Source organism: Copidosoma floridanum, unplaced genomic scaffold, assembly GCF_036245765.1.
Source record: "Copidosoma floridanum isolate Cflo_tuat_1 unplaced genomic scaffold, Cflo_Japanese_pri ptg000014l, whole genome shotgun sequence".
Classification (NCBI taxonomy): domain Eukaryota; kingdom Metazoa; phylum Arthropoda; class Insecta; order Hymenoptera; family Encyrtidae; genus Copidosoma; species Copidosoma floridanum.
Genome location: NW_028321891.1, coordinates 6,759,002 through 6,784,839, shown reverse-complemented (window position 1 = coordinate 6,784,839; position 25,838 = coordinate 6,759,002). Strand labels below are relative to the sequence as shown.

General features: G+C 36.6%; 5 protein-coding genes and 1 pseudogene across 7 annotated transcripts; 3 read left to right on the top strand and 3 right to left on the bottom strand.

Moving 5' to 3' along the window:
- The first annotated feature begins 21 nt into the window (after positions 1 to 21).
- LOC149374759 (uncharacterized) lies at positions 22 to 9,381 on the top strand (annotated as a pseudogene).
- Positions 9,382 to 11,797: 2,416 nt separating this feature from the next.
- Pex13 (peroxisomal biogenesis factor 13) lies at positions 11,798 to 14,153 on the top strand. The gene is made up of 5 exons (XM_014353460.3): positions 11,798 to 12,229; positions 12,345 to 12,632; positions 12,705 to 12,952; positions 13,026 to 13,214; positions 13,285 to 14,153. The coding sequence occupies exons 1-5, from the start codon at positions 12,159 to 12,161 to the stop codon at positions 13,704 to 13,706; spliced, it is 1,218 nt and encodes a 405-aa protein (XP_014208946.2). The 5' UTR covers positions 11,798 to 12,158; the 3' UTR covers positions 13,707 to 14,153.
- A 17-nt stretch (positions 14,154 to 14,170) lies between these two features.
- LOC106639734 (cytochrome c oxidase subunit 5B, mitochondrial) lies at positions 14,171 to 16,189 on the bottom strand. 2 transcript variants are annotated; one of them, XM_023391024.2, is made up of 3 exons: positions 15,769 to 16,189; positions 15,445 to 15,527; positions 14,171 to 14,642 (listed from the first exon to the last, which is right to left on the bottom strand). In XM_023391024.2, the coding sequence occupies exons 1-3, from the start codon at positions 15,839 to 15,841 to the stop codon at positions 14,427 to 14,429; spliced, it is 372 nt and encodes a 123-aa protein (XP_023246792.2). In that variant the 5' UTR covers positions 15,842 to 16,189; the 3' UTR covers positions 14,171 to 14,426. The 2 variants fall into 2 exon arrangements, with proteins under 2 accessions (XP_023246792.2, XP_014208978.2); XM_014353492.2 differs by having other exon boundaries at positions 15,445 to 15,536; positions 15,769 to 16,185.
- Positions 16,190 to 17,574: 1,385 nt separating this feature from the next.
- Nelf-E (negative elongation factor E) lies at positions 17,575 to 18,963 on the bottom strand. The gene is made up of 4 exons (XM_089591977.1): positions 18,790 to 18,963; positions 18,532 to 18,704; positions 17,908 to 18,401; positions 17,575 to 17,827 (listed from the first exon to the last, which is right to left on the bottom strand). Exons 2-4 carry the CDS (start codon positions 18,610 to 18,612, stop codon positions 17,581 to 17,583), a joined length of 822 nt encoding a protein of 273 aa, XP_089448103.1. The 5' UTR covers positions 18,613 to 18,704; positions 18,790 to 18,963; the 3' UTR covers positions 17,575 to 17,580.
- Positions 18,964 to 19,645: 682 nt separating this feature from the next.
- On the top strand, positions 19,646 to 23,972 carry ValRS-m (Valyl-tRNA synthetase, mitochondrial). Of its 2 annotated transcripts, XM_089591966.1 has the most exons (16): positions 19,646 to 19,805; positions 19,868 to 20,060; positions 20,141 to 20,387; positions 20,470 to 20,698; positions 20,764 to 20,943; positions 21,014 to 21,138; positions 21,204 to 21,472; positions 21,542 to 21,770; positions 21,839 to 21,961; positions 22,020 to 22,127; positions 22,198 to 22,357; positions 22,419 to 22,687; positions 22,756 to 23,080; positions 23,142 to 23,452; positions 23,526 to 23,589; positions 23,687 to 23,972. In XM_089591966.1, exons 1-15 carry the CDS (start codon positions 19,718 to 19,720, stop codon positions 23,574 to 23,576), a joined length of 2,907 nt encoding a protein of 968 aa, XP_089448092.1. In that variant the 5' UTR covers positions 19,646 to 19,717; the 3' UTR covers positions 23,577 to 23,589; positions 23,687 to 23,972. The 2 variants fall into 2 exon arrangements, with proteins under 2 accessions (XP_089448092.1, XP_089448093.1); XM_089591967.1 differs by lacking the exon at positions 19,646 to 19,805 and having other exon boundaries at positions 20,038 to 20,056; positions 20,130 to 20,387.
- Positions 23,620 to 25,804, bottom strand: LOC106637790 (kelch domain-containing protein 4). Its single transcript, XM_014350723.2, has 7 exons — positions 25,625 to 25,804; positions 25,147 to 25,553; positions 24,895 to 25,061; positions 24,678 to 24,827; positions 24,188 to 24,588; positions 23,932 to 24,118; positions 23,620 to 23,827 (listed from the first exon to the last, which is right to left on the bottom strand). The coding sequence occupies exons 1-7, from the start codon at positions 25,733 to 25,735 to the stop codon at positions 23,658 to 23,660; spliced, it is 1,593 nt and encodes a 530-aa protein (XP_014206209.2). The 5' UTR covers positions 25,736 to 25,804; the 3' UTR covers positions 23,620 to 23,657.
- Between the last annotated feature and the right edge of the window lie 34 nt (positions 25,805 to 25,838).

The window sequence follows — 25,838 nt, the reverse complement described above, 5'->3', positions numbered from 1 at the left end:
AAGAGGATTCCCGCAGTGAAAATGACGGTCAGTAACATAAAAGTTACTGTCACTAACATACCAATCTATAGAGTGTTGGAAAAGCGAATAGGCAGAGAAGAAGGGGGCATTCCAGAGGTTCTCACCAGTGCTCCCAAATGTGACTGGCAAACATGTGAGAAATAACACAAGCACCAATCCCCACACAACCCGGTGCGCTTACTGGTCCCTTTATTTATTTAAAATAAAGTGAATAAAACAAGCGCCAATCCCTACACAACCCGGAGCACTTACTGGCCGCTTTGTTTATTAATTAAATAAATAAAATATCACAAGTGAAAATCCCCACACAACCCGGTGCGCTTACTGGTCCCTTTATTTTTTTAATATAAATATAATAATAAGACAAGTGAAAATCCCCACACAACCCGGTGCGCTTACTGGTCCCTTTATTTTTTTTAAATGAATATAATGATAAGACAAGCGCCAATCCCCACACAACCCGGTGCGCTTACTGGTCCCTTTATTTTTTTTAAATGAATATAATGATAAGACAAGCGCCAATCCCCACACAACCCGGTGCGCTTACTGGTCCCTTTATTTTTTTAATATAAATATAATAATAAGACAAGTGAAAATCCCCACACAACCCGGTGCGCTTACTGGTCCCTTTATTTTTTTTAAATGAATATAATGATAAGACAAGTGAAAATCCCCACACAACCCGGTGCGCTTACTGGTCCCTTTATTTTTTTTAAATGAATATAATGATAAAACAAGCGCCAATCACCACACAACCCGGTGCGCTCAATGGTCCCTTTATTTATTTAAAATAAAGTGAATAAAACAAGCGCCAATCCCCACACAACCTGGTGCGCTTACTGGTCCCTTTATTTATTTAAAATAAAGTGGATAAAACAAGCGCCAATCCCCACACAACCCGGTGCGCTCAATGGTCCCTTTATTTATTTAAAACAAAGTGAATAAAACAAGCGCCAATCCCTACACAACCCGGAGCACTTACTGGCCGCTTTGTCTATTAATTAAATAAATAAAATACCACAAGCGCCAATCCCCACACAACCCGGTGCGCTTACTGGTCCCTTTATTTATTTAAAATAAAGTGGATAAAACAAGCGCCAATCCCCACACAACCCGGTGCGCTTACTGGTCCCTTTATTTATTTAAAATAAAGTGAATAAAACAAGCGCCAATCCCCACACAACCCGGTCCGCTTAATGGTCCCTTTATTTTTTTAATATAAATATAATAATAAGACAAGTGAAAATCCCCACACAACCCGGTGCGCTTACTGGCCGCTTTGTTTATTAATTAAATAAATAAAATACCACAAGCACCAATCCCCACACAACCCGGTGCGCTTACTGGTCCCTTTATTTATTTAAAATCAAGTGAATAAGACAAGCGCCAATCCCCACACAACCCAAAACGCTTAATAATCCCTTTATTTATTTAAAATAAAGTAAATAAAACAAGCGCCAATCCCCACACAACCCGGTGAGCTTACTGGTCCCTTTGTTTTTTTTAAATGAATATAATGATAAGACAAGTGAAAATCCCCACACAACCCGGTGCGATTACTGGTCCCTTTATTTTTTTAAAATGAATATAATGATAAGACAAGCGCCAATCCCCACACAACCCGGTGCGCTTACCGGTCCCTTTATTTATTTAAAATAAAGTGGATAAAACAAGCGCCAATCCCCACACAACCCGGTGCGCTTACTGGTCCCTTTGTTTTTTTTAAATGAATATAATGAAAAGACAAGTGAAAATCCCCACACAACCCGGTGCGCTTACTGGTCCCTTTATTTTTTTAAAATGAATATAATGATAAGACAAGCGCCAATCCCCACACAACCCGGTGCGCTTACTGGTCGCATACTTATTTTACAATAAATAAAGTAATAAGGCAAGCGACAATCACTACATAAGCTGGGGCGCTTACTAGTAGCAATAATTATCATTAAAAAGCATTAAATAATCATTCAAGCGCAACCAGTGGTGACCAGTGAGTATCCTGGATAGTCAGGTGATAAGCACTCGCGTTGTTACTTAATAAATTTTATTAATTATTACAGGGACCAGAAAGCACTCTGGGTTGTGTGGGGATTAGCGCTTGTATTATCATTATATTCATTTAAAAAAAATAAAGGGACCAGTAAGCGCACCGTGTTGTGTGGTAATTGGCGCTTGTTTTATCCACTTTATTTTAAATAAATAAAGGGACCGGTAAGCGCACCGGGTTGTGTGGGGATTGGTGCTTGTGGTATTTTATTTATTTAATTTATTAATATAGGGACCAGTAAGCGCACTGGGTTGTGTGGGGATTGGCGCTTGTCTTATCATTATATTCATTTAAAAAAAATAAAGGGACCAGTAAGCGCACCGGGTTGTGTGGGGATTGGCGCTTGTTTTATTTACTTTATTTTAAATAAATAAAGGGATTAGTAAGCGTTTTGGGTTGTGTGGGGATTGGCGCTTGTCTTATTCACTTGATTTTAAATAAATAAAGGGACCAGTAAGCGCACCGGGTTGTGTGGGGATTGGCGCTTGTTTTATCCACTTTATTTTAAATAAATAAAGGGATTAGTAAGCGTTTTGGGTTGTGTGGGGATTGGCGCTTGTCTTATTCACTTGATTTTAAATAAATAAAGGGACCAGTAAGCGCACCGGGTTGTGTGGGGATTGGCGCTTGTTTTATCCACTTTATTTTAAATAAATAAAGGGACCAGTAAGCGCACCGGGTTGTGTGGGGATTGGCGCTTGTTTTATTCACTTTATTTTAAATAAATAAAGGGACCAGTAAGCGCACCGGGTTGTGTGGGGATTGGCGCTTGTTTTATTCACTTTATTTTAAATAAATAAAGGGACCAGTAAGCGCACCGGGTTGTGTGGGGATTGGCGCTTGTTTTATTTACTTTATTTTAAATAAATAAAGGGACCAGTAAGCGCACCTGGTTGTGTGGGGATTGGCGCTTGTCTTTTCATTATATTCATTTTAAAAAAATAAAGGGACCAGTAAGCGCACCGGGTTGTGTGGGGATTGGCGCTTGTTTTATTCACTTTATTTTAAATAAATAAAGGGACCAGTAAGCGCACCGGGTTGTGTGGGGATTGGCGCTTGTTTTATTTACTTTATTTTAAATAAATAAAGGGACCAGTAAGCGCACCGGGTTGTGTGGGGATTGGCGCTTGTTTTATTTACTTTATTTTAAATAAATAAAGGGACCAGTAAGCGCACCGGGTTGTGTGGGGATTGGCGCTTGTTTTATTTACTTTATTTTAAATAAATAAAGGGACCAGTAAGCGCACCTGGTTGTGTGGGGATTGGCGCTTGTCTTATCATTATATTCATTTAAAAAAAATAAAGGGACCAGTAAGCGCACCGGGTTGTGTGGGGATTGGCGCTTGTCTTATTCACTTGATTTTAAATAAATAAAGGGACCAGTAAGCGCACCGGGTTGTGTGGGGATTGGCGCTTGTCTTTTCATTATATTCATTTTAAAAAAATAAAGGGACCAGTAAGCGAACCGGGTTGTGTGGGGATTGGCGCTTGTTTTATTCACTTTATTTTAAATAAATAAAGGGACCATTGAGCGCACCGGGTTGTGTGGGGATTGGCGCTTGTTTTATTCACTTTATTTTAAATAAATAAAGGGACCAGTAAGCGCACTGGGTTGTGTGGGGATTGGCGCTTGTCTTTTCATTATATTCATTTTAAAAAAATAAAGGGACCAGTAAGCGCACCGGGTTGTGTGGGGATTGGCGCTTGTCTTATTCACTTGATTTTAAATAAATAAAGGGACCAGTAAGCGCACCGGGTTGTGTGGGGATTGGCGCTTGTCTTTTCATTATATTCATTTTAAAAAAATAAAGGGACCAGTAAGCGAACCGGGTTGTGTGGGGATTGGCGCTTGTTTTATTCACTTTATTTTAAATAAATAAAGGGACCATTGAGCGCACCGGGTTGTGTGGGGATTGGCGCTTGTTTTATTCACTTTATTTTAAATAAATAAAGGGACCAGTAAGCGCACTGGGTTGTGTGGGGATTGGCGCTTGTCTTTTCATTATATTCATTTTAAAAAAATAAAGGGACCAGTAAGCGAACCGGGTTGTGTGGGGATTGGCGCTTGTTTTATTCACTTTATTTTAAATAAATAAAGGGACCAGTAAGCGCACCGGGTTGTGTGGGGATTGGCGCTTGTTTTATTCACTTTATTTTAAATAAATAAAGGGACCAGTAAGCGCACCGGGTTGTGTGGGGATTGGCGCTTGTTTTATTTACTTTATTTTAAATAAATAAAGGGACCAGTAAGCGCACCGGGTTGTGTGGGGATTGGCGCTTGTCTTTTCATTATATTCATTTTAAAAAAATAAAGGGACCAGTAAGCGAACCGGGTTGTGTGGGGATTGGCGCTTGTTTTATTCACTTTATTTTAAATAAATAAAGGGACCAGTAAGCGCACCGGGTTGTGTGGGGATTGGCGCTTGTCTTTTCATTATATTCATTTTAAAAAAATAAAGGGACCAGTAAGCGCACCGGGTTGTGTGGGGATCGGCGCTTGTGATATTTTATTTATTTAATTAATAAACAAAGCGGCCAGTAAGCGCACCGGGTTGTGTGGGGATTGGCGCTTGTTGTATTTTATTTATTTAATTTATAAATATAGGGACCATTAAGCGCACCGGGTTGTGTGGGGATTGGCGCTTGTTTTATTAACTTTATTTTAAATAAATAATGGGACCAGTAAGCGCACCGGGTTGTGTGGGGATTGGCGCTTGTTTTATTCACTTTATTTTAAATAAATAAAGGGACCAGTAAGCGCACCGGGTTGTGTGGGGATTGGCGCTTGTTTTATTCACTTTATTTTAAATAAATAAAGGGACCAGTAAGCGCACCGGGTTGTGTGGGGATTGGCGCTTGTCTTATTATTATATTTATATTAAAAAAATAAAGGGACCAGTAAGCGCACCGGGTTGTGTGGGGATTGGTGCTTGTGTTATTTCTCACATGTTTGCCAGTCACATTTGGGAGCACTGGTGAGAACCTCTGGAATGCCCCCTTCTTCTCTGCCTATTCGCTTCTCCAACACTCTATAGATTGGTATGTTAGTGACAGTAACTTTTATGTTACTGACCGTCATTTTCACTGCGGGAATCCTCTTCACCCAACGCTGAGCTTCTTTACAAGCCCGCGGGTCACGACATCTGCGTAAAAACGCAGAAGAGTCAAGATAGACCAACCGAGAAACTTCTGAATTAGAAAGTTGTCGGAGAAGAAGGCGTTTTTGATATTTTATGTAATTTGATCTGCTGATGACGATAAAAATAAATAAAATTTTTTTCGAGTGGTGGATCAATGTTAAAATCGCATTTGAAATTTTATTTCGCTCATATCTCAGTAACGGTAAGAGCTATAGTAAAAATATAAACAACAGCGTATAGAGCGGAAAATTTCCTATCGATTTGGTCTATTTGAATTATTTAGACAAGCACAAAATTTTTTTTTTTATATTTATTAGATACATCAACCGAGGGACTGTAATAATGAAAAAAAAAATGTACGTTCTCTATAATAGGTTCTACCAGGCTTGTACGTGGGCAATTACCGAGACAGCAAGGACTCGGCGCAACTCGAGCGCTTCGAGATCACGCACATCCTCGCCATCCACGACGCGGCTCGACGATTGCATTCCGTAATGTTGATTTGTTATTATAGATTCGTTCACCTTACAATCCAGGGACGGTCGGGGACGGTGTGAGCGAGTCGGAGATGAAAGTGAACAAGTGCTCTTCTCCGATCGTCCGCGATCGTCCCTGACCGTACGCGATGCGCAGTTGTACACGTTAGGTTAGGTTAATGCTGTATGTAAACAATAGTTTGTAAATAAAGAAGTGCAAATACAAACAAGTTTGTTTACTTTTTGCATTAATCTAACCTAACGTGTACAACTGCGCATCGCGTACGGTCAGGGACGATCAGGGACGATCGGAGAAGAGCACTTGTTCACTTTCGTCTCCGACTCGCTCACACCGTCCCCGACCGTCCCTGGATTGTAAGGTGAACGAATCTTATGGTAAAATTAATTTACTCTCTCTCTCTCTCTCTTGTCGATCAGTTTGGAAAAACAAATAATGCCTGCACGGTTTTCGCTGCACGCACGGAACACGATCAATATACGTATACGTGTATTACTGTGGAATTTATAACAATTTACATTTTTTTTTTCACAGCGACTGCAGTGTTTTTATTTTTGTTTTTTCTTGTTTTTTTAATCATCATCAGAATTTTTGACGTACGTTTACATTGTCCGTTATTTCCCAAATTTTTATTTTGTAGTCGTATACCCGCTAAAATTTCAATAGTAGAGAAAGGAATACATATAGGTATACTACAGCATTATATTAGCGGTTACCGGTCACCTGCAATACTATTATTAATTAGTTATCGACAGCGGATAGACAACACTGCTATTGTGATTGCGTCTCCAACCGCGTGGCTCCGGTGCCGTTCCCGCATGTGGCGAAAAAACTAGTTGGTTAGTATATATAGCCGAATTAGCTTTTCCGTAGTCAGAGTTGTGTGCACACTGGCTCTGACCTACCCATGTGTTAGGCTTGGCTTGAGCTGCTACTAATGTCGAAAAAAAAAAACGTAGTGGCTCGCTGAGATAAGTGGTAATTGGGAGTCAGACCCCTGGCGTGTTCATACTTTTTTTTTTTTTTTTTTATAATTTTAGTAATAGCCAATATATGGCCTTATTATTACATTATTCCAAATTTTATGTTATTCATTTCGTCTCATAAAGAGTGAAAATTCACTTAATCGTAAAGTTATAAACCTTTTCGTTGAAAGTTAAGTGTACTCGTAAAACAATTTTATTATTTATTTTTTTCAACATATTTTCAAACACTTCCAATGTGTTATTTTGTTATTTACATTTCATTCTATTCAAATACTTTGCACTTTTTTTCATGACATGAATTCAGAATATGTTGGCTCAATATGTATAAATGTCCAATGAAATTTTCCATTATTTTTTTCGTGGCTCTATATGTTCGGAACCCCTGCAGCAGCTCAAGCACACCCCGCAGAATTAAGAAAAATTTGATGAATTCTTCCGTTATTTTAACCCAATAAAATTTTCTATTATTTCTTCTACGTAACCAACGTTACCTCAAGGAGACAGAACACCTCCATCCTCGATTTAAATTAAAATAAACATTAATTAACTACTTAATATCGTAATCTGTTCATTTACTAAAAAACTTTTTTTCTTTAGCTATAATAATTCACTTTAACGGCTGTACGCATATATTATTTGCTTACTATTTTGTTTTTTCTTGCAAAAAAAAAAAAAACTTAGTAGATAGTTCCTATTCTACTGAAATTGGATTGAAAATCATTATGTTATGTATATTCTCGCAATTAAAATACATGTTATTCCCATGGGTATACGACTAAAACAAACATTTTGGACACTCAAATGTACGTGCATCAATTAAAACTGTAAATTACTCACTGTTTCTGCGCGACAAGTATACACACGTTGTACGAGGCATTCCAGTGTTAAAAAAAAAAAAAAAAAAAATGAACATGAATTAATCAACTCCTCGACACACACAGGACAAGCATTACCTATGCATCCTGGCCGCCGACACGCCCGACCAGAATCTCTCCCAGTACTTTTCCATGTGCAACGACTTCATAGTGAAATACACTCGGCCCGACTGCGCGGCGGCAACGTCCTCATCCACTGTTTGGCCGGAATGTCGCGGAGCGTGACCGTGGCGGTGGCGTACATAATGAGCACGACGAGTCTCTCGTGGAAGGACGCCCTGAAAGTCGTGAGGGTCGGCAGGGCGGTGGCCAACCCGAACGTCGGCTTCCAACAGCAGCTCGAGGATTTCGAGTCGACTCGGCTCCAGGAGGTATATAATTGGGCAGGTGTATACCTTGTATACACATGACCACCTGACATTCATGCCCCGTACAGGAGAGGCAGCGTTTTCGCGAGCGCTTTCCCAGCCTGGCTCTGTCGTCCCAGGACGCGGAGGCGTGTCGCCAGACCCTGGTGAGCTACGAGGGCTTGGCGTTGGCGCGCGAGCTCTGCGAGGGCAACTGCCCGATGGGCCGCAACTGCCCCACCGGGATCTGCCGGCAGCCCTCGAAGCGCAACCCGCGCCGTAAATCCTCGACGAGCAGCGCAACGTCGATTCCCAACGCGGGCCGTACCCCTCCGCAGACACCCAGGATGCTCCCGTCCGCGCCACCGTCACCGGGACTCGCGCGCACGGGTAGCGCGTTGGCTCGACCCAGGGACAATATTGGACGTGAGTTTATGAAATTTTTTTTTTTTTTTTTTTTTCTTCCAGCTTAAATTATAGCTTATAAATATATTGTTTCGGGTGAGAGTTATAAGTGCGCAACTGAGACACTACACAGTTTCATAACAAAAACAAGTGAATAATCATTATTTCATTAAATCCAGAGATTCACTAATGAAGAATTTAAAAAATAAGTATAAAAAATCAATACTTAATAAATATCCACAACATAAAATATTTATTGACGGGGATAAAATTATTTACCCTATATGATCAACAAAATTTTAATTTATCAGTGTGTGTAAGCAGACTAGGTGACGGATAGTTTTTTAATTTTTTTTATAAATATAATTGTTTATGCTAGAATAAATTTATTCAATCGCTCTTTAAAAAACTGCATTTGATGAAATTTTTTACTGCAAAAACAATCCATTGGAATTTTTGAAACAAAAAAAAAAAAAAAAGAAAACAATCTAAGACGAAGAAAAAATTGTCAAAATATTTGAAAAACTAATCCAAATACTTGTCAGAATTTTTGTCTAATATTGTATTACCAATAATAGTGGCTAATGAAAAAAAAAAAAAATTATTCCCAAAATATAAAAAAAAAAAAAAAAAAAAAAAAAAAAAAAAAATACACATGAACATAATCGTGCGTCTGCGTGCATGAACTATTTAAAATTAGGAGAGTAGTTGTGTACCGATCGACGACACGATATGTTGTGTTGTACAGGAGCGGTCCAGCGGGGTTGCATTACTACACGAGCTCGGCGCCGCCCTCGAGGGCAATGTCCCGGGTGGATCTGTCGGCAGCGGTAGCGTGTAGCAGCACAAGCGGCGGCGGTACTTAGCACGTTGAGCCTGTCGGCGATTGGCCGCTCGGCGCCCGTCAGTAGTGGCCAGCAGCTGGTCGCCGGGCCCGGGGGCAGACCAGCCGCCGGCCGCTACTCGACGAGCGCCCACTTGGCCGCAAGCTCGGCACCCACCACCCCCAGGGACACGCCGCCCGTTTCGCCCCAGCACTGGCCCAGGCGACAACAGCCCCAATAACCCGGTGTGCCCCAGAGGCCCGGAACGCCCCAACCGATGACGTAGCACAGGCTACAGCCACTCACTCCCATCAACGCCATCCTCGTTGATCCACTCGTAGGACAGGTACTTATGATGAACCCTATAAACGTGCGATCTGTACATTTTTTTTTTTTTTTTTTTTTTTTTTACCACAGCTTTCGGTGTGATCCTCCAAATTAAAATCATTTTGGCGAATAACCAACGATAAGTCAAAGTATAACTGTAAATAGTAATAAAAATATATCAATATTTGAGATATACGGTAAAAATTATAATAACTGTTATTATTATCTTTTTTTTATTTTCTTCGAATTTGACACCTCAAAAAGTGAAAAAATAAAAATAAAAACCGATAATAACTGTCATCAATTATAACTAATAGCTTATAATACTTATTATTTGTAACAACATAAAACATATATTTTTTGAAGTAACGGATAAAAATTACTATGAATTATTTATACTAGTTATTGATAAAAATAAGATTAAATCGTATATCTTTCAATTTAGATTTTACAAAGAACAAAAAAATGATAAAAACTATTATTTACTCTCAGTATATAATGTCAAATGAATGATAAATACTATACTATTATATTATAGCCTGAAACCTGTTATTATTAATTGTTATTTGTTACCCATATTTATATCATATAAATAACATAACGAAACAAGTGATATTATTTTCTCTTGGGTTGCCCCTATTTTTTCTGTATATTTTCTACACGAAACTAAAACGTAAAATTTGCATTTTCCTCCCGAATGTTATTAGATCGCGCATCCACAGGCATCAATGTACGGACGGCCCTATGGCTACGGACGCTCGAGGTCCTACCAGCACATCTGCAGGGACACCAGCTGCCCTTGCGTCTACAGCCCCGCCCGTTATTGAGCTCCTGCTGCCACGCTGAAACGGTACTAACCACCATTCGTCATCAACATTGCTACATTTTACCCCTACATACAATGTACCTACTTTGGATTTTTTTGCCCATCCAGTTCCGCTTGCAGAAGCTGCACGCGCAAAGGAACACGATATGACCGGTCTCTATGTACTTGCGCCGTCGCTACCACCACAGCCGTCACCAAAATTCATGAAAGTAAAAAAAGCGCGTTACTGAGATATGAGCGAAATAAAATTTCAAATGCGATTTTAACATTGATCCACCACTCGAAAAAAATTTTATTTATTTTCATCGTCATCAGCAGATCAAATTACATAAAATATCAAAAACGCCTTCTTCTCCGACAACTTTCTAATTCAGAAGTTTCTCGGTTGGTCCACATAGTGAAGACTTGAAGAGTGCACAAAAACACGTACTTATTACTTACGATACGAGTGCACGAAAGCGCGCACACAACAAATTGCAACAGCCTGTTACTTACATATCGTTTTCTAATTTTATCATTCTGGTAAAGAGAGCAGTAGAGGCCACTATAAGTAGAGTAGGTATCTAGTATATGCATGCCTGCAATTGCAATATTTACATTGCGTACATCGCCCCTACACATATACACATACATAGGTGCGCATACACATAATGTATATATATTTGATAACTTAAATTTTATATATTAGATACCCATTATTTCGGAAAAATTAAAAACTTTAGTTTTAGCAATTTTAGAAATAAATAATTTTGGGTTTTTTGACATTCTACAGTCATATTACCTCGCATATTACTTATATTTTACTATTTATTACTCTTAAAAGTAATAAATTAGTAGTATCTAATTAGTAATAAGCTTAACTGTAGTTAAGGGGTACCTGTGGTGGAACAATATTATTGAGAAATTCTTTTGATAAATAATATTAATATAAAACCACTTTCCACTTTAACATCAAAGTTGAATGGTTTTTAATCATTCTAGCCATTCTAATAAATTTTTTAATTAAAAAAAAATACAAATCTTATTTCATTGTTAAATGACTTTAAAAACGATAAAACGCATACATATCATAAAGCACACATCAAACGGAACATGATGTTCCAACACACGTTACTTAGAGTCTGTCAAGGGTACGTGATAATGTTTTTAGCTATCAGGCTGATGGAACGGCAATTTCAACTAAGTCCTTTTTTTCGTAAGAAAACCAAAGATGAAGTATCCTTTGCGTATATTGCAATGGATATTGTTTTATTCATCTTCAATTAATTTTTTTGATTAAAGCGAAGTTTTTTTTTAATTTTTACGTATAATAAGCTGTTCCAACGAAGGAGACAAGATTTTTTAAACTGTTCCAAGATCGGGTTCAGTTCCCAGTTGAAGTGAAACGAAAAGCAGAAGAAGAAACCGTACGAAAGAACTTTAAAAAATGCATGTGTACCTATATACCTATATTTATCTTTAATTAATGTATGCATAATATGCATTGCATATGCAAATTTGCGAATTGTGCGAGGACACGTATACATACTGACGCGCTTTTTTTGCAACTGCTTATCTCTTTTTTTTGAGAGTTTTTTTGTAAAGTATAGTCATTTGGCTTAACGTTTGCAAAACTAATGTCAAGTGTTGAATGAGTACGTTTAGAGATGTGTATGATTATTGATTTTACGTTACATTGAATTTTATTGTAATAATAAGTACTTGTGTGAGTCGGAGTTGGATATCGATTGAGAAAACGTGAAGAGTTTGATGAGAAGAAGACCAATAACCTACAACTTTCGTAAATGTTTCATGGGGAAAAAACTTGACATTGTAATTTATACATAGTTTTTGTACTACTTTAAATTACAAAATAAGGGATAAATATGATGAATCAACAGAGCACAAGTACTCTTGGCTCCACGCCCTTTCGTCAGCCATCTCCAATAGTTAATGGGTAAATATTTGTTTATCTAATACTCAGTACCTACCTTGCAATAATGAATTAGTGTTGAAATGTTTGCTGCAGCATATCACAAATATAGATAAAAAGTATTTTTACTATTTTGTAGATTATCACAGCCAGCAGCAATGCCAGGTTTCACACAGACAACTGGAGTGCCAGGTGTCCCTACAATAGCTCCTCCACCATTACCACCTAGAAGGCCAGTTTCCTCTTATCAATCCCCTTATGGCCCATTTGGTTCTTCTCATATGAACAGTTATGGTGGTTACGGATCTGGTTGGAATGGGTATAACAGATTTGGTAGCATGGGTTATGGATCGTATGGATATAATCCCAGTTATTCCATGTATGGCCAGAATCAATGGGGAGGGCCCAGTGGAGACGTGGAAAACAGGTTATTTTTTGTTTTGTAAGCTAACAATGCCTGCTGATATCTCTTAATGATTTGATTTCTTGTTTTATTTAGATTTGTTCAGTATGCTGAAGAAAGTACAAGACCAGCATTTCAATCAATAGAGGCAATGGTGCAAACTTTTTCATCGTTAACTATGATGTTAGAGTCGACGTTCTTTGCTATGACCAGCTCATTCAGAGCATTATTGGGTGTAGCTGATAACATGGGAAAATTGAGATCAATGCTAAGGCAGCTGCTAGGTAGTTTTGCTTTAATTCGTTTTTTGAAATGGTTGTACCATAAAGTAAAGCACACTCTTGGTAAGTAATGAAAATTTTTTATATTTACATAAATCATGCAGATGTAAAAAATGAAAATTTTTATTATTTTTAGGATTAAGAAACCAAAATACAAACAGCGAAATGTTGTGGAGAGAAACAATATCAGAAGTTATGAATGGTGGGGCAGAACAAACAACTGGTACATCTTCGTGGCCAATTTACTTGTTCTTAAGTATTCTTTTTGCCACTCCATATTTGATTCACAGATTAGTTAATAATGCCAAAAATGCCAGCATTGATGGTAAGATATTTGCTATTTTAAAATAAAATATGTATTAGTTCTTGGCAATACTCAGTTTTCTTTGTTACAGTAAACAATCCCAAGGAATGGCTACAAAATAAAGAACTAGTTTACACTGCGACCGCGCTGTATGACTTTGTACCAGCATCAAGTGAAGAATTACCTTTAAAAACAGGTCAAAAAGTGTGGCTGGCACCTCAGTCGCTGCAGCCGAAAAATTTGCCGGGATGGTGGAGAGCAACTGACAGCATTAAAGTTGGCCTGATACCCGGTTCTTATGTCACAGTGGTTGGTCATCTAAAGAAAAAAGCTGACACTAACCAGGTATCACAAATGTCAACGAGTATTTATCAAAGTCCAGTGATCAATGAAAATTTCACCGCTAAGGAGAACTCAGAGTCTCAAGAATTCACAAATTCGAATAAGGATAGTAATAAGGACTTTGTTGAATCGAACAATGGTAATATTTTTCAAGATGAGAAAGAAAACTGATGAAATTTTTTTGACGATGATTGCCGATGATAAGCAGTAAAGCTCTAGCAATTTTTATGTTAAATGGAACTATTGTACATATTCTAAGTAACGTTTTTATGTAAGCTTTCCAGCATATGTAAGAAAGCATCAATTTTTGAGGGTAACAGAAATAATGTGTAGGTTGAGGTGGTCACTTTCTTCAGTTAGGGTATCTCATACGTCTACGTAAAGACGGTGGTTTTGAAACGGTGATATAATTAAGTAAATTAATTTTTTTTTTCTACATAAAAAAATGAAATATATTAAGTATTTACATGCGCATTGTATCATTTATTTATCAAAAAAACTTTGTGATTCTTAATTGTTTTATATTTTAAAGGCAATTTTTATCATAACATATTTTCTAATAATTTGTATCAGTCAAGGATGTAACTTTTTTTTTTATTAGTGTATGATAATAAAACTTTTGTTGAACTATACGCTTCTAATGTTTTAACGATATTTATTTGCATAGCAATAGAACTTAACTTTTAGGGAGGACAGTTGTTATTCTCACTTTCGCTGTTGTTTTCAATATCTTTTAATTACAAGTGTACTGTGCTTATTGAATATTTACGAATGTAAAATAATTTGCCACCCTAAGGCTTGATTGTTTTTTTTTTTCGTTTTTCTCTAATAACGCGTTTTTATTCTAAACAAGATGGTCACAAACAATCAACTAGAAATCTAATTGAAAATTTATTCAGCGGGAAAAGGTGCTCGTTCGACAAGTTTGAACCAATGGCCACACTCGCAGCGTCTGGGCTGACCCTTGTGCAACCACATCCAGTTAATGTGCATCTGATCCTCCTCGCAAACGCAGCCGACCAAACGGCTTTTGAAGTAACTACCGACTAGGTTGGGTTTTTCTTTGGTGCCCGGTCCTCGTTTCATCACTTTTGTGTCAAAAGGATCCTAAAATATTTTCCCAAGTTAATGAAAATTACAGTTGCGTATTTTCTTAAACGTTACCAATCTACATGCATAAATTTTCCTTTAATAATTCCCACTAAAATTTCATATGGTTGTCTTGTGTTTTGATTTGATTATTATGTAAGACTCTTTATTAAGTTAACAATCAGTTGAATTATGTAAGCAAATCAAAAAGTAACTAAAATTTTAACTAGAAAATTATTACAGTACGAAAAATATTTTATAATTTTGCGTGCTGATGTGAAATTCGTTGAAAAACCAAAAATAGTATGCATTTGGTAAAAAACCACTTCAAATAGTTTCATTAATTACACAGTGGTGTAACTGTCATTCGAACTACAATTCAGCAATTAAAATGACAGCAGAATTTTAAATAATCAAGATAATTATAAAGAGTCACCAGAAATCAATAACTACATATGTAATTGAGTAGTGAACTTTTGGTACATCAGGTAAGATAGGACTGTATTTGTAAGTCAATAAGTGAATGAATCTTAAATCAATATTTTTGTTTACTGTAGGTGGCTTGTGAATTCCAAAATAATAAGTAAAATTGAATACTTAGTTTATAAATCGGAAAACTTCAAAAGTTCTACTCTTCATAATTTACAATCACAACACAATATTTTATCTCCAAAAGGGAGATCAGCTGAAGTAATTGCTAGCCAAGACAGGAAGAGAGAAAATGAAAACAGATCGTGCATGATATGCACAGGTACTGAGAAAAACGAGGTAAGTATGACTTCTAAAAATTGTATTTAAGGAGGAATAAGTAATAACTTACGTCGTTGCCAGCCAAATGGGCTAGCAGCTCAGACTTTTCGAGACCAGTCGCATGATCCAGTGGATCGGCGAACCCACCATCTCCTTTTTTTGCTGTAAAACATAAAAGAGCAAAGCACGTGTAAGCACCAGTATGGAAGAAAAAAATAAACAAACAACACAATTTTACACATTCATGAAGTTCTACGCAAAAAAGACCCGAGAATAGACAGTTTACCCCAGCATTACGTAATGTGATAAAGTGCACCAAGACAGTTGAGAGAGGGGTGATCCGTCAACCCTAGCCTCTCCGTCAAGGTGCGCCATAGAGTGTCCTCGTACTCACCCTGACAGGCGGACATGTAAAACGGGCGCTTCGCCACCTGGAAAATCGCTCGTCTGCATAGCGATGATGCCATCGTTGCTGGGTCTTCTTCCTTCGGGCTGCTGGCCGCTTCTTCGCTCGCGTTACACGCACCTCACCTCACAATTCACAATACGATATGTAGGTACAACACAACGCTCTTGCACACAACTGGCTCTCCTCAGGAAGGGGAAAACCGGAAAAATTCTTCGTTTGGTACAAAGGTGAGTGCAAATTCACTGGTGAATATATTTTTTATATACTTATACTTGGGGTGGTGTTGACTATTTTTTTTATGCTCCAAACTTTTTACCACCTAGGTACGTAGGTAACTTTTAAAGTTAATAGGATGCGTAATGCGTGCTTACTATCATCTGATCTCGCGGATTTTCCGCATGTGTGCATATCACTATATATATTTTGTTGAGCCACTCTAGCGCCACTCCGTGGCTGGAATTGGAACCCGAATCTTCTTACAGCTTACAGCCAGGAAATTAAAATGTACACGAGTACTTCAGGCTCTACTCGCTAGGTGGCCAAGCCCCTAATAATTCTCTCCCGTCAAAAGCGGCGAAATTCCCGCACGGTTACTTATAAGTATATGGGTGTATTCCGCAAATGCTGCCAGCAGTTAAGTTACGTAGGTCGTGGTAACGCCGCATGGTCGGGCGGCGCTAGCGTCAACCTGTACTAACTGTCGGTGGGTTCCGCATGTCAACAAACTTCGATATTTTTTACTGTTTTCACTCCTATGCCATCTGATATTTCGGAGTTTGTTGACATGCGGAACCCACCGACAGTTAGTACAGGTTGACGCTAGCGCTACCCGACCATGCGGCGTTACCACGACCTACGTAACTTAACTGCTGGCAGCATTTGCGGAATACACCCTATAACCGCGATCGTGTCAATCTGAGCTCTGAGCCCACACCTCTCCGACTCCGGTGTCTAAGGCAGGGAGCACGTTATCAGCCTGACTGATGGGTCCTGACGTGCTCTCGCGGGACGAAACATCTTTTTCACTCTCATGTAGGCGATAACTATCGCTACATAAGTAGTTTTAGTTAATATTTAATCACATTTTTTTGAGGTGATTATGTAAGTATTAAAAAAATATATAACCACCAATGAGCCATAGGATTGAAAAATTATTGACGTACAAATACCTTTGGGTGAATGAAAAAATAAAGTTACTATTTTTGTTTCATCGCAATTGATGTTGTATGTACTTACTTATTTGTTTAAAATACAAATCTGTAAATTCAGTGGCTTTGCTGACTCATCGAGCAAGGGCCGTGCATTGAAAATCTGAATTAGTTTAAAGAAAAAAACAAAATTCTTCGAGCTATCGTAATATGTATGAATTTCAAACGCACGAAAACGAATTGAAATTATGAATATGTGCTGTAGTAATGGATAAGATGATTAGCAGACTAATGGTTTTTTTTTTTTGTTAATAACAAATCTGAAAAAAAAGTAATTTTTCCACGTAACAAACATGTGTCAAGTAATTAACAGTTTGAAAAATCATCACGTCTCATAGTGGAACTGAAATTTTACTCAGACTTTTTCAATTATGAGAGTCACAAGTGGTAATGAGGATTAAGATTAAACTTTTGTGTATACTTAGTGTAATATACACATACAATATATTTTTCTTTTTCTATACAATTTATCATACATCATAAAAAACTAGAATCCTTTTTCTAAATAATAAATCATGATTAGTTTTACAGTCATAACAAAGCGTCTGGATATTTACATCATTCTATTCAAGTTTATGAATACCTGTCTTTATGAAAAGAGATCGTCTTCGTAAACTTTGAGCTCACGTTTTTCCTTGTCGGTAGTTTTCGTTTTTGCTGTGTAACTCGCTGCCAGTGGTGCCCACAACGAACTAGTGCCAGAATCACCTATCGCTTCAATTACTGGCTGTCTCCTTGCCATAGAGACTTTCAATTGTATGGAAGAAGCCATGATACCATCCATTTCATTTATTGCGAGTTCAGCTGATTCTATTTTTTCAAATGTAATAAATGCTCTGAAACGGAAAAATTAAATTTGTGATTCAATAGTGTCTACATAATCTGATAATATGCCTGACAATTGACTATGACTAACTTCTTTTCGGCTTCTATGGTAATCTTGACAATAACACCAAATCTTGAAAAGTGCTTTTTGAGGAATTCATCAGATATCTTGTAACCAGACACAAATATGGTGTTGCCTCTGATTTTGTAGGGTTCTGGCTTGGAAAGCGTTGCTTTGTCAGTGGGACTCTTGTTCCCAGGATCACTCGCCGACACAAAGCTCTCATACAAACCCTTGACTTTCTGTCTTGGTGGTTCACTGGGTTCATCTTCCTGCTGAATAGCTGAGAAAGGCTGATACGAAGGTACTGCCTTTTCGATACTGTTCAATTTACGTTCCAAGCCTCTGGGTCTTTTGAATGCTTGTTCTCCTCTTTTAGGAGTCTTGGGAGCTGTAATAACGCCGGATTTGATGAGCTTTTTGGCAACCTCGCGAGCATCTCGAGCTTCGGTGGGACGCTTTGGGGTTTGAGGTGTGCGCTCGGGCTCTGGTTTTGGTGCTTTTAAGTCCTGAAGAGCCTTTTTCTATAGATTGATAAAAATAAAAAGGTTTATGACTACTACTTTTCAGTTAACGACTGTAAATAATGAAACATAACCTACAAAACTTCTTAGATAAAGAATATAATTGTAGTTTTTACTTAGTCATGAATACCTTTCTTTTCAATTTATTGTATTTGGCTTGCAGCATTAATTCCTCCTCCGTTAAATTTGATGGAAAAGTCATGTAAACCATGGCTGGCAATTAAATTTTCTATTTTTATACGTTCCGTTCGTGTATGTTTGTTTACTTTTCGCAGCATCACAGCTCCGTCCACAACCAATAACCTATAAGTATACAGTGAAGGCCGTTTAATTCGTTGAGCGGGAAATTCAAACATTTAATTCCCATTGGCTGATTCGATCACATAACCTCTTTCATTGGTCAATTTTATATTTCCCGCTCAACGAATTAAACGGCCCCCACTGTACGTGTTCTGCAGTACGCTTGCAGGGAAAAACTACAACAACCCGGTACTTAAATACGGAACATAAAAATGCACTTAATATACTTAAAGCGCGTACAAGAACAAGTATGAGTGCATAAATACACGTACGAGAGCAGACTGCTTATGTTTACTGATGTTTATGGTGTAAAAAATACATAAGGTGGGCTCTTCAGCCCCCGAACTGATCAGCCAATCAGGAGGCTTGGAACAAGCGACCTTCCATATTGGATTTTCAACCAATGAGCGTAGAGAGCGCATTGTTCAACTACTGCTACACATGCATAAACAAGAGTACAGGGTAAAAAATTTCCTCGATGAATAATATGTTTAAAATTTGTTAGGTACTGTTTTATGTATAAATATAATTCTATATGATGATCTGATTATTTGTAAAATATACAATGCATAAAGTTTATTAAATATTTCAATAAACAAATTTTACAATTTTTTTTTTTCTTTTTATGAGAATTTTAACATCAGAAGTCAGTTTTTTTGTTCATCTCTGGCAATCTGTATTTATTTTCAACAATAAAGTGTAAGTAGTTAAATAACGCGCTCTCTACGCTCATTGGTGGAAAATCCAATATGGAAGGTCGCTTGTTCCAAGCCTCCTGAGTGGCTGATCAGTTCGGGGGCTGAAGAGCCCACCTTAGTATGTATATTTTTTACACCATGAAATACGTCACTGTTTGTCTTAAATTTCTCAATCCGTCACAATTTGTCACAAAATAGTCAATATTGTCAATGATCAGCTAGGTTGGGACATGGGACTGAGAGAGTAAATTTGCAAAAAGCATGTTGAAAAAAAAAGATTACTCCGTCTTAAATATTTTTAACATATAAAAACGAAAGATGTATGCGAATCAAGTCAAAGCCACACTAAATAATGCTCTCTTGAAAAGGAAGTGTCATAATGTCTACAACAATCACCGTCTTAATGGTAAAGTATTCAATATAAAAATTTTGTTATTGATAATTCAAATTAGATAATTTTTTATTTAGATTTTCCACAAACTTATCGGCCACAAGATGTCGAACGGGGTTGGTACGAAGTATGGGAGAAAAATAAATATTTTCGACCAAAAGAGGAAGCTGAGAAGAGTTTTACAATGATTTTGCCACCACCAAATATCACTGGAACTTTACATTTGGGTCATGCTCTTACTGCTACAATTCAGGATGTTTTAGCTCGTTGGTAAATTTATTGCACTAATTTTCCATGGTACTAAAAAATCAAAGATTACTCAAATTTAACTATACATAGTATTTATTTAGGCACAGAATGAATGGAGCTTCAGTATTGTGGGTTCCAGGCTTGGATCATGCTGGAATAGCCACTCAGGCTGTGATTGAGAAATATTTATACAAAACAAAAGGCATTAAAAAGTCTGACATGTCCAAAGAACAATTCCTAGAAGTTGTTAATCTGTGGAAGAATGAAAAAGGTCAAGTTATTGAGGACCAGCTGAAAACCTTAGGAGCCAGCTTAGATTGGCTAAGGGTGTACTTTACCATTAGTGATGTAAGTTGAATGTCAACACAGTACATAAGCATTCGTAGGGTAGTGTTAAAAATGTATTTTATTTTGTTGCATGGACTTTTAGCATCATAATACTGCAGTGACAGAAGCGTTTATCACACTAGATAAGAGAAATTTGTTGTATAGAGAAAAAAAGTTGATCAATTGGTCTTCAACCTTAGGGAGCGTACTGTCTGACATAGAAGTTGATTTTGAAACTTTGAAAAAAAAGACAGACCTTGAAATACCTGGCTATGATAAGAAAGTTACTTTTGGACAGATTTATGAAATTTCTTATAATCTCAAGGATTCACGTGAGATTATTATTAAAATAAAGTTTACGTGCCACTCATGTATTTGATTCATTAATAATTTGCAGATGAAAAGTTAAGTGTTGCCACAACCAGGCCAGAAACGTTATTAGGAGATGTTGCACTTGCTGTACATCCAGATGATACTCGTTATACGCAATTCATAGGGAAACAAGTGAAACATCCATTGAAAGAAGCTTACTTACCTATAATAGCAGATAAAGGAGTCAAAAAAGATTTTGGCACTGGTATCACTATTCCAAGATTTTGCTACTTTAAAATTTAAGTTAGTTGACTAAACTGTATTATATTTGTCAGGAATTGTCAAAGTAACTCCAGCACACGATGAATTTGATTATTCCATAGCCAAAAATCACAATCTTGAAATAATAGATATAATTAATGAAGATGGTAAATTGACTGATCAAGGTGGAAGATACAAGGTGAGTTTTCTAGTAATAAAAAGATTTTCAGTATTAAAAATTATATTGAAATATTTCACTTTTAGGGATTGCCAAGATTTATAGCCAGAAAAAAAATTCTAACTGATCTAGCTAATATGGGGTCTTTGGTATCAGTTAAGGATCATGAAATGCAAGTTCCTAGATGTTCAAGAACGGGAGATGTCATAGAATTATTATTAAAGGAGCAATGGTTCATTAAATGTGAAGAAATGGCTGCAAGGGCATTCAAGGCAGTTAAAAATGGATCTCTAAAGCTTGATCCTGCATTTCACGAAAAAACGTGGTTTGATTGGCTTTCTGAAACGAAGTCGAGGTAGTGATTACATTATCTGATTTATTCACTTTTTCTTATCGTTTGATTGATAAAATCTTTTTTGTTTAGAAATTGGTGCATTTCTCGACAATTATGGTGGGGTCATCAAATACCAGCCTTTTACTGTGATATTAATGGAAAAACTACGTGGATAGTAGCTAGATCCAAGGAAGAGGCTCAAATAATAGTTACAGAAAAATTGTGTGCCGATGTTGAAGTACATCAAGATAGCGATGTTCTTGATACATGGTTTTCATCTGCTCTATTACCGTTTTCTTCTTTAGGCTGGCCTACCAAAGTAATTTTTTTGTTATGAAGAAAAACTGTGACTCATGATTATACACTAAAATTGAATATTTTTATCAGGCATTCAATTATAAAAAGTACTATCCATTGAACTTAATGGAAACTGGTCATGACATTTTATTCTTCTGGGTTGCAAGAATGGTTATGCTTGGGCTTGAGCTGACTAAAGAACTACCTTTCAAAGTAAGAGTTTACAATACGAATGCTTTTCTTATACGTAAAATAAAAATTTATTTCTTAGGAAGTTTTATTGCATGGAGTCTTATGTGATGCACAAGGAAAGAAAATGTCTAAAAGTCGTGGAAATGTAATTTTTCCAGAAAATGTTATTAATGGAATCACTTTAGAGGTACAATTTTAAATTGGAAAGAAAAAAAATTGCATAAAATTTATATGAATAATTATTGACTCCTTCACAGAAATTGAATGAGCAAGCACAAAATAGTTTTGAGACAGGTATATTGAATCAAACAGAATTAAAAAAAACATTGTCCATTAATACAAAAATGTTTTCGAATGGCATACCGCACTGCGGAGTGGACGCTTTACGTTTCACATTATGTGCTCATAACATCAAAGGTAAGGTTTTGTTATTAACATTTAGGACTGTGTATCTGATTTTTACATCACGTTTTTGCAGAGCGAACGATATCCTTCGACATTGTCGAGTGTGAACAAAATAAATTCTTTGGAAACAAAATTTGGCAGGCCAGTAGATACGCATTATTAGTGACTGATGACGAGCCTATGCCAACTCCTAGTTACTTTACGCCAATAGATTTGTGGATAAGAAGTCGATTAGCTTGGATGGTGGAAAATGTGAACCGCCAAATCAGTGAACATAACTTTTCTAAGGCTGTTGCAGCTATTAAGCAATTTGTTTACTATGAATTCTGTGATTACTATGTTGTACGTTTTTATTTTTATGTTCTTTGATCGAAAATTTCTAATTATTTCAAACAAATATTTGATTAAAGGAAGGAACTAAGCTTGGGTTTAAATCTGGAGATCAAAATATTATCCTCAGTCACAGGCATACTCTAGCACACTCTTTAGAAATTTCATTGAGGATAATGGCGCCTATAACTCCATATCTATGTGACGATTTATATTCAAAGTTGTCAAACAAATTGTCTAATTTCAAATTTAACAATTCACTGCTTGAAAGTGCTTATCCTACTGTACATGAGGTACAAGAATTGCGCAACATACCTTTAGAGAAAAAAATGAGTGAAGTTATTAAAGTTATTTTATCTATCAGAACATTACTGGGTAATGTGACTAAGAAAAACGATGTAGGAGGTAACTATCACTATAATAATTTTTTTAATTACTACAGTTTTAAGAAATAAAACTTTTCTAGGTATTATTGTTGTAAATAACGCAGATGATCTAAAGTTATATTTAGATAATATAAATGTTATTACTGCAGTTAGTAAGCTGCAAAATGTACAGATTATTCATGCAGAAAATTATAAAAGACTGGATAAAAGTATTTGTGATAGTTTTAATCTGAACTGTACTGTTTATCTTGTGTTTAATGACGACGCTTCCCTTGAACAAGCAAAAAAAAATATTGAAAACAAAAGATTAAAAGCCAAAAAAAAATTAGAAATAATGGTGAAAAAGCATTCAAATACATCAGATGACGAGAAAGTCAAGTTCCAGAAAAAAGTACGGTGTAGTATATAATAATTTAAAAATAATTTTTGTCTATGTGACTAATGTATTGTAATTACGCATCTAGATTTCCACTCTTGAAGAAGAATTGAAAAGGATACCACTCACTGCACATTAAAGGATTTCGTGTTGTAAATAATTTTTTTTTAATTTTTTTTTATTATAAAATTATGAACGTTTTAATAATACTCTAAAAAATTTATTTATCATCTACATCCATTTTATCAGAATCTCCACCTTCATCGTCGTCATCATCGTCATCATCATCATCATCATCGGATTCTGAATCGGAGCTACTAGATTCCAGCCAGATTTGAGTTGATAGATCATCTTGTAATATTTTCACCCATTCATCTAATTTCTTACAATCTGTAAAATAACGTATTTTATAAGATTAAATATTATAAAAATGTTCAACTTGTAGTAATGATTAGATTAATGATGTTTTAAAAATTTATAAAATTATTTTTTACCTAAGCTGTAAAAATCGCTCAACGTATATTGCTTATCTCCTTCTTCGTACATGCCTCCATACAAATACAGTATATTTTGTTTTACAGCCAAGCCAGGATTAATCCTTGGTGATGGCATAAATATATTTACAGTTGTTCCATCCTTGTTAACGATTTTGTTTGCTGTTGGTGCTGGACCAATGGTTACCTATTAAAATGATAAATCTCGTACATTTTTTTGATTTTTTAAATAAAAATATAGCAACTTTTATCTTACAGTAAATATTCCATCATCGTCTGTTATAACAGTTTTTGGTACAACTTCGACTGATTCCGCCATATCTTCATCCTCCTCTTCATCCTTTTCTTCATCATTTTCTTCTTCATTTTCGTTATCCTTTGCCTTCCGTCGTCTTCTTTTTGTCGTCGAATTATTTTTACCGCTCAATGTTACCGTGTGCCATTGTAATTTGAGATCATTCAAATTTAGAGCTATAAGATCGTTGAAAAAAGTTCCTTGGAGTTCCTCTTCGTTTTCTTCTTCGTCATAAACTCCTCCAAACATATAAGCTGTGCCTGGTTGGACAAGTATTGCTGATGCACTGCACCTTGGCGACACAGTTATTCCACTTTGTTTTACAATTGTCCATTTCCATTTCAGTCCCGTCTGATCGTTTTCTGTTAAAAATAAAACAGTGAAAACAGAAATTTTCTAATTTGCATCAATTTACGATTACAATAGCAAGATTTTAACATCAATAACTTACTCTCTGGACTTAACAAAAACATATCAGTGTGAACGTGTCCCTTATCTACATCCTTTTTTATTCTTTCTTTGCTGTAGCCACCATAAACAAGTATCTTGTTATCTGGTGTAGGTAAAACTATGCAGCCTGATCTGGGTGCAGGTGGATTTCCTGTAGACAAATTTTTATTTAACATTTGGCAAGTAAATAAATGAATCTTTACACACAATTTTTGTACCAGAAGTTTCAAGTTTCCTCCAAGTCCTTGTTGCCATTTCAAAACAGTAAATATCATTATGGTACTTATAGTCTCTCAGATTGTCGTGGAATCCTCCAAAAACATAAAGATTTTTTTTAATGGCAATCATTCTGTGACCACTTCTTGCTGAAGGTCCACCAGTGGCTCTAATAGGAAATTAAAAATACTACTAAATGTCGTTTAAAACCATCCTACAGGTACTTTTATCTTTAAAAGTCCTTATGAACTCACGTTATTTTCTCCCACTTTTTGTCACCAATGTGGAACACCCAGAGATCTCTGTAATGATAAAACTGCGACTCTGAAGGGCTGGAAAATTCACCCCCAAAAATCCAAAGTTCACCTTTGTTTGACTGAGTAGCAACAGCCTGGTGACCACATCTAGGCGGAGGCGCACCTGGTGCTTTAACAACAGTCCACTCGTTTTTGTTGATGTTGTAGAAGAACATATCACCGTACACAACTGTCTTCTGTCCATCGTGGAATTCACCACCCAACATGATCAATTCGTCTTTTAGTGGATGTGGTGTAAGGGTAAAGTTTACTCTACGAGAAGGTGGAGCAACTACGGCTTCCACGACTTTTTGCCTGCGTGCTTCTTCCTTCTCGATCTGTGCCACGACTTTTTCTATGTCGTCCTGTGTTAATCATTGTTTTGTTTAAATGCATTAATTGGTATTAGTATTTATTTTTTTGTCTTTCTTCTAACCTCTCCAATAGCGTTGAGTTCCTTTTTCATTTTCGCGTTCAATTTCTTTTCCGTTTTTTTTTGCGTTTTCTCACTACCACTGACTTTCTTCTTCTTGTCCTTTCTTCCCATTATTCTTACTTATTAAAAATCAACTAAGACAATTTTTTGCCTCAGTCGGCACGATGACCGGTTCAAAATGTAAATAAAAAACCTTATAGCAGTAGGCAAAATC

Excerpts from the sequence above, each read along its gene's own strand:
- LOC106639734 (XM_014353492.2), bottom strand. The coding sequence starts at position 15,841 with ATGGCATCATCGCTATGCAGACGAGCGATTTTCCAGGTGGCGAAGCGC. Across the intron at positions 15,537-15,768 it reads TTACATGTCCGCCTGTCAGG|CAAAAAAAGGAGATGGTGGG; the intron begins GTGAGTACGAGG and ends TATGTTTTACAG. Across the intron at positions 14,643-15,444 it reads CCCATTTGGCTGGCAACGAC|GATCCTTTTGACACAAAAGT; the intron begins GTAAGTTATTAC and ends AAAATATTTTAG.
- Pex13 (XM_014353460.3), top strand. The coding sequence starts at position 12,159 with ATGATGAATCAACAGAGCACAAGTACTCTTGGCTCCACGCCCTTTCGT. Across the intron at positions 12,230-12,344 it reads CCATCTCCAATAGTTAATGG|ATTATCACAGCCAGCAGCAA; the intron begins GTAAATATTTGT and ends ACTATTTTGTAG. Across the intron at positions 12,633-12,704 it reads AGTGGAGACGTGGAAAACAG|ATTTGTTCAGTATGCTGAAG; the intron begins GTTATTTTTTGT and ends TGTTTTATTTAG.
- ValRS-m (XM_089591966.1), top strand. The coding sequence starts at position 19,718 with ATGTATGCGAATCAAGTCAAAGCCACACTAAATAATGCTCTCTTGAAA. Across the intron at positions 19,806-19,867 it reads CAACAATCACCGTCTTAATG|ATTTTCCACAAACTTATCGG; the intron begins GTAAAGTATTCA and ends TTTTTTATTTAG. Across the intron at positions 23,453-23,525 it reads AAGTCAAGTTCCAGAAAAAA|ATTTCCACTCTTGAAGAAGA; the intron begins GTACGGTGTAGT and ends TTACGCATCTAG.
- Nelf-E (XM_089591977.1), bottom strand. The coding sequence starts at position 18,612 with ATGGTTTACATGACTTTTCCATCAAATTTAACGGAGGAGGAATTAATG. Across the intron at positions 18,402-18,531 it reads ACAATAAATTGAAAAGAAAG|AAAAAGGCTCTTCAGGACTT; the intron begins GTATTCATGACT and ends ATCAATCTATAG. Across the intron at positions 17,828-17,907 it reads ACCATAGAAGCCGAAAAGAA|AGCATTTATTACATTTGAAA; the intron begins GTTAGTCATAGT and ends TTTCCGTTTCAG.
- LOC106637790 (XM_014350723.2), bottom strand. The coding sequence starts at position 25,735 with ATGGGAAGAAAGGACAAGAAGAAGAAAGTCAGTGGTAGTGAGAAAACG. Across the intron at positions 24,589-24,677 it reads GTTTTTGTTAAGTCCAGAGA|AAAACGATCAGACGGGACTG; the intron begins GTAAGTTATTGA and ends TATTTTTAACAG. Across the intron at positions 23,828-23,931 it reads GAGCGATTTTTACAGCTTAG|ATTGTAAGAAATTAGATGAA; the intron begins GTAAAAAATAAT and ends GTTATTTTACAG.